This window comes from Pagrus major, chromosome 13 (assembly GCF_040436345.1).
Source record: "Pagrus major chromosome 13, Pma_NU_1.0".
In the NCBI taxonomy this organism is placed as follows: Eukaryota; Metazoa; Chordata; class Actinopteri; order Spariformes; family Sparidae; genus Pagrus; species Pagrus major.
In genome coordinates this window covers 29,957,596-29,964,250 of record NC_133227.1, presented here as the reverse complement: position 1 = coordinate 29,964,250, position 6,655 = coordinate 29,957,596, and the positions used below count along the sequence as shown (strand labels likewise).

The 6,655-nt window shown below is 38.8% G+C and overlaps 2 protein-coding genes across 2 annotated transcripts; both read right to left on the bottom strand.

Annotated features, from left to right (window-relative positions):
- Positions 1–1,158: 1,158 nt before the first annotated feature.
- Positions 1,159–2,858, bottom strand: LOC141006711 (odorant receptor 131-2-like). Its single transcript, XM_073478933.1, has 2 exons — positions 2,838–2,858; positions 1,159–2,103 (listed from the first exon to the last, which is right to left on the bottom strand). Exons 1-2 carry the CDS (start codon positions 2,856–2,858, stop codon positions 1,159–1,161), a joined length of 966 nt encoding a protein of 321 aa, XP_073335034.1.
- A 1,348-nt stretch (positions 2,859–4,206) lies between these two features.
- Positions 4,207–6,170, bottom strand: LOC141006709 (odorant receptor 131-2-like). The gene is made up of 2 exons (XM_073478932.1): positions 6,165–6,170; positions 4,207–5,148 (listed from the first exon to the last, which is right to left on the bottom strand). Exons 1-2 carry the CDS (start codon positions 6,168–6,170, stop codon positions 4,207–4,209), a joined length of 948 nt encoding a protein of 315 aa, XP_073335033.1.
- Between the last annotated feature and the right edge of the window lie 485 nt (positions 6,171–6,655).

Genomic DNA, 6,655 nt, shown 5'->3' with positions numbered 1-6,655 from the left:
CCAACAGAAAATAACTGCTAATACCAAAACAACAAAAAATATCCTTCACATATCAACAGACTGCAGCCAAGCACAGCTTCATAGAACCACAAGCTGGCTGTTAAACCTACATGCTGCCCTTGTGTTGTTTTTCCTTCTATCACAGTACTGTAATAATACTAATTATTATTATTATAATTAGAATCAGAATTAGAATTAGAATTGTGATTAATTCATAGAAAACATAAAACAATAGTATTTTACATGATACAGTACATTGGACAACATCAACATTAAATGTAAAACAAATTCAGTCACACAACAACAATACCAATGCAATACTGGGGGAACTGGACAGATTTTTTTATTGTCATTTTTACTGTATACTGACACAAAGCATGTTGTGTCATAGAGATAGACTGGCAAATGTTATACAAACATACTTCCATGCATTCATACATGCATATATAAATGTAATGTCAGTACATTTGATTACTTGAATACAAGTACTGTACTTGAGTACAATTTTAAGGAACTTTTATTTTACTTGTAACTTGTATTTTATTATTTCCATTTTCTGCTACCACTCCATTACACTCTGAAAGCAAATATTGTACTTTTTACTCAAATACATTTATTTGATAACTTTAGTTAGTTACTTTGCTGCTTACATGCAGCATCAGAGCCAAAGCAAACCATTTTTAAAATAATTTATCTGCAACCTTATAATGAAAAAAAAAACAGATAGTTTAGGTTTAATTTACTTGTACTTATATTTTTGATACTTAAGTACACTTACTGCCATAATGTTACAAGATAAATACATTTAATATGTTTCCCCTGCATAGATGACTTAGGTGGGCTGACCAGGTATATCAGTGGCTGCCCACGTATATTTGGCGACCCAAATACTTGTACATACTTCTTCCACAATTTTACATTTGTATTTTCATCTGTACAGAGTCATAACTCTCTGAGGACAGCTGGCAGACAAACAGAAATAGTGACTGATGTGACATTATACAAGAACTAACTAATCATCACTTTTGTAAATGGTAGGCTGCATAAACACAGAATATTATTATTGTTGTTGTTATTATTAATATCATTATTATTATTATTGTCATTTTGAATATGTAGTAAAAGTTGGGTGTATTGAAAAGCATTCGCGTGAAATTGTTACTGGTTCTTGTTTCGGAAAAGTGAGCATCTCCATCGACAGCACAGATTTTGCATGAGGGCAGGCCTGATGGTTTGATCCCTGAGGCCATAAATGAGAGCACTCAGACATCTTGGTAAGATATTCAGGCACACAAAGCATAAATTGTAAACCCGCATGAGGGCTAATCTCCCTACTGTTCTTGCGATGGCTACCATGATGGTGGTGTTCAAGGTGGAGGTAAGAATCAGGCTCAGCTGAATCAGGTGAAGCAGAAGTGTTTGAAGAGCCTTTCTAGCTGAGGCTTTGTCTGTTGAGGCAGACCTGGCTACCAGCGCTACACCAATGTAAGAGGCAAAGATTACTACACCAACTGACAGAAAGAGAATGCTGGCATACACTTCTTCAAAATCATTAAAGATTGGTGCAAAAAACATTGCTTCCTTACTGCAAAAGTCATTCATATGCAGATCAGGGGAGCTTGTTGTGAACACATATAACAGCATAAAAACTCGAATGAGGATGTGAATAAAACTGAAGGCCCACACCAGAGCGATGATGATGCTCATGCTTCTCATGGTAAAGATGGTAGCATGCCTCAGTGGATAGCACACAGCCACAAATCTCTCAAGTGACATCACAGCCAAGGTGAGAGGGGAGATGGTGACAGTGAAAACTGAGAGCAGAATGAGGGTACCACATGCATAATATGAAATTCTTATCCGTAAAGAAGACAGAAAGTAGAGCACAAGGTTGGATACCAGTGCAGCAGTGTCTGCGAAGAGCAGGTTGAACAGCAGGATGTAACGGGATGTCTCACAAAACACCTGCTTAGACCTCAGGGTGAACAGCAAAACACTGTTAATGTAGAAGAAAGAGCAGCTTGATCCCACAGATAATGTGCCAAACAACATTATCTCATGTGATTCTAGATACTGAAAATAGGTGGTGACATTGGTCTTAGGCTGCAACACAGACAACATTACAGAAGGATATGTGAAGAAAAAAAGACTATTGGCTTGTACCAGTAAACTGCAACACATACAAAGTAAAGTTCATCATGTCAAAGAAGCTCAAAATTATTCATCAAAGTTGAACAGTCAAGTCAGCAAGTTAGAGGACGTTTGTTTGCACAGAGAGCAGAAGTGGTGTGCTGCTGGTGTTTCCCTCAACACAAGGTATATATGCTTTGTCCTCAGGTCAGTCCCACATGATATCATTACATCAGCATGGTGTTCAGATTAGAAATTTGTAATGTAACTCTTTACCACTGTCTTTTTCACACTTGCCCCATTTTCTCCCACTACATACAAGATCAAGGTCATCTTTATTATACCGTAGGGGGCAATTTGTTTCATCACCAGCAGTAATAAAATCATTACACTAAACTGCAGACAAACAATTTACTCAAAAACAAGAAAACATACTGTTATAATGCCATAAAATTGGCACAGTGTTTTTCTCCACATTCTGTTGATAATATCAGTTCATGTTTTGAATGTTTTAAAGGTCCTATTTGTAAGAAAAGTAGATTTTTGAGTTTTATTCCCAACTCATCAAATACTGACATTTTGGGGGCGACCTACCATTCCAAAGCGTCAGTATTTGACGAGTAGTTAATGACACTCAAAAATGTACTTTTCTTAAGAATCGGACCTTTAAACTATAATTCTGGCCATGAAAATGCTGAAAATCGCACCTGATAATTGGCCAGGACCATAATCGGTCATCCTATAATATACAATATTACAAACATGTAAATATATGTATAGTTTACTTTAGTGGTACTTTTGATACTAAGGTACATTTATTGCCAGAAAAATTACTTTTAATACTCAAGTACATTTAATATCAGATACTTAAAGACTTCACTCAAGTATGACCATTGGGTACTTTATACAACACTGAGTAAATGAAGCCGTACGCCTTGCAGGCCTCTTTTGGGAACATACATTTGATTAGACTCAAAATACCTGGCAGATCTAGCATAAACAAAGCCTAACCCATATTTCTTGTGTCAACAAAGGGCTGTAGCCTTCAACAGAAAATAACTGTCATCACCAAGTAAATATGAAATATCCTATACAGATCAACAGATTTTAATCTTGATTTCTTGCTCGTTTATAGTATCTCAGACTAATTTCTACACTTCTCTACATGCGTAGGTAAAATCTGTCTCAATTTGAAATCAGAGAATATTTGAAGGTACTTGTACATACTTTTTACACAATTTAACATTTGTGTTTTTCATCTGTTCTGTTTTGTTTCACCGTCTGATTGTCATGATCATAACTGTCTGAGGATATTTCACAGACAAACATAAATAAACCACTGTTACATTATGCAAGAAAAACAAATTTATTGAATGAATAATTAAGAGACATGTAGTCATGGGTGCAGATCCCGGGGGGACATGTCCCCCCCAATTTCTGAAAAACATGAATTGTCCCCCCCAATAAAAAATACCCTGAATTATTCAAAATTGAACAAATGTATTTTCAGATGTCACATTCTTCACATTTTAGATTCACATCTAAAAAGAAATGATTGAAATGGTGGAACATTCATCCATATCAATTAATCATGCATAAAGTAGTCCCATACACTGGGAGAAAAGGAAGATGGTGAGAAGAATTGGGGATCTGGGAGGGTTGGACGGAGACGAAAGATAAGAACATGAGTAGACATTACATGCCCGAGACCCTTAAAATTATGATTTACTAATATAACAGTTAAGTAAGCAGTGATAGGCGCTGTTGGCTGTTGAGGACAAATAAACAAGAAAGGTAAGCACAATAAATGATTCCCTGTGCAGTACTTTTTGAATGATATGGCGAGCCTTTACGAAGTTGTGATTTATGGTGGCATGGTATGAGTTGCATACGGGCAAAAAAAAAAAATCACTTTTGTGTCCCCCCCAATCATTAATTAAAATAATAATAATAATAATTATTATTATTATTATTATTATTATTATTATTATTATCATCATTGTCATTTTGAATATGTAGCAACACGGTGTAACATGTTGAAAATAGAGTGTATTAAAAAGCATTCACTTGAAATTGTTACTGGCTCTTGTTTCGGAAAAGTGAGCATCTCCATCGACAGCACAGATTTTGCATGAGGGCAGGCCTGATGGTTTGATCCCTGAGCCCATAGATGAGAGCACTCAGACATCTTGGGACGATAGTCAGGCACACAAAGCATACATTGTAAATTTGCATGAGGGCTAATCTCCCTACTGTTCTTGTGATGGCTACCATGATGGTGGTGTACAAGGTGGAAGTAAGAATCAGGCTCAGCTGAATCAGGTGAAGCAGAAGTGTTTGAAGAGCCTTTCTAGCTGAGGCTTTGTCTGTTGAGGCAGACCTGGCTACCAGCGCTACACCAATGTAAGAGGCAAAGATTACTACACCAACTGACAGAAAGAGAATGCTGGCATACGCTTCTTCAAAATCATTAAAGATTGGTGCAAAAAACATTGCTTCCTTACTGCAAAAGTCATTCATATGCAGATCAGGGGAGCTTGTTGTGAACACATGCAACAGCATAAAAACTCGAATGAGGATGTGAATAAAACTGAAGGCCCACACCAGAGCAATGATGATGCTCATGCTTCTCATGGTAAAGATGGTAGCATGCCTCAGTGGATAGCACACAGCCACAAATCTCTCAAGTGACATCACAGCCAAGGTGAGAGGGGAGATGGTGACAGTGAAAACTGAGAGCAGAATGAGGGTACCACATGCATAATATAAAATTCTTATCTGTAAAAAAGCCAGAATGTAAAGCACAAGGTTGGATACCAGTGCAGCAGTGTCTGCGAAGAGCAGGTTGAACAGCAGGATGTAACGGGATGTCTCACAAAACACCTGCTTAGACCTCAGGGTGAACAAAACACTGTTAATGTAGAAGAAAGAGCAGCTTGATCCCACAGATAACATGCCAAACAACATTATCTCATGTGATTCTAGATACTGAAAATAGGTGGTGACATTGGCCTTAGGCTGCAACACAGACAACATTACAGAAGGATATGTGAAGAAAAAAAGACTATTGGCTTGTACCAGTAAACTGCAACACATACAAAGTAAAGTTCATCATGTCACCACAAACACCTGTTGAGTTCAGAACAACGAATTATTTGAACTTTTTTTTATTATATAACATAATATATAATAATTATTTTTAAATAATTGTATATCATGCCCGCCCCATTTTCTCCCACTGCTTACAAGGTCAAGGTCATCTTTATGATCCCTGACTGGTGATCCAGTCAGCCTTCATTTTCATGTAAGATTTTGTGGCAGACAGAATAGTAAAGTGAAATTGTGGTTTATAGGGAACCAATCTAACCGCCGATGGTATAGATGATGGGACGAGAGTACTGGCAGCTTATGTGAAGTGCCGGTACACAAAAAAAAGTCAGTCGAGCCAAAGTTTGTGAAAGAGCAAAATGTAAAAGTGCTGGTCCACTTCGAACACTAGCCCCATTCACACTTCCCTTTGAGTGCAGGGATCCTGCGCCAATTCTCCGCATCCTCCTCTGTGAGAAAGTCTCAAAAATACCGCAGTTTTACGTGGAGAAGTGTCTGTCCTCCTGTCTGTCTGTCCTACCGACTCTGTGTCACATTTCTGCCCGAAAAACAGCGTCTGTCCACGGCAAAAAACTTTAACTCACCATGTGTTTGTCTCCTTCCACTATTGTGTTGTTGTAGTTACTGTCGACTGCGACGGTCAGCCTTCCCGACCCGAGACTTCAGTAAAACAGCATCCCTCCCCGCAAGTGAGAGAGTCAGACAGCGTCCTGTTTACTGATGGCGATTATGTAATTAAGTAATTTAGAGCGAAAAATGTAACTTTGTCACCAGGATGTTTGGTGGGTCAGGATCTCAACGACAACACATTATAACAGCACCCATATGATTATAAACAGTCAGTGGCTACATGTCTACATTAACAGGAGGACACCGGGGGAAACGCGTTGAAAAAAATACACAGACGTCATCATCATGACGCGTACCGTCATGCCTCTTTTTGATCTGGAGCGCCGGCTTTCTGTGTGAATTGCACACTGGTGCGTCTGTACGCCGGAGCTGCTTGTCTCTGTGTGAACAAACAACGGTGGAGAATTGGCGAACCGCCGCCGCTGCGGCGATAATGCGGCGTCTCTGTGTGAAAAGGGCTACTGGCAGGGACCCATCAGTGTTTGAATCTATTGGTTCTGCATCTCAGCCGATTATATCTGCAACAAGGTGAAAGCAATTTAAACTCACAGAGCAATGGGTGACCAGAGTCAGCCAGGATTGACTGTGCTTTCTTCTTGGCCCAAATGATGCAGTGCGTCTATACCTAAAATTCACGTCATTGCTAGGCTAGGCAATGGCTAGTTGAAAATTTCAAGAAAAAAATGTAATGTGTTGTGTGTGGAGGACCAGGAGCGACAGCTTCTGCTCAGCTGCTCAAAGCTGTCAGGCTCTGGAGGTGTCTGGTGCAGAGCCAGAACTTCTGGAG

Coding starts and splice junctions, on each gene's coding strand:
- LOC141006711 (XM_073478933.1), bottom strand. CDS start 2,858: ATGGTCCTGGCCAATTATCAG. Junction 2,104..2,837: donor TGGTCCTGGCCAATTATCAG/GTGCGATTTTCA, acceptor TCTGTGTTGCAG/CCTAAGACCAATGTCACCAC.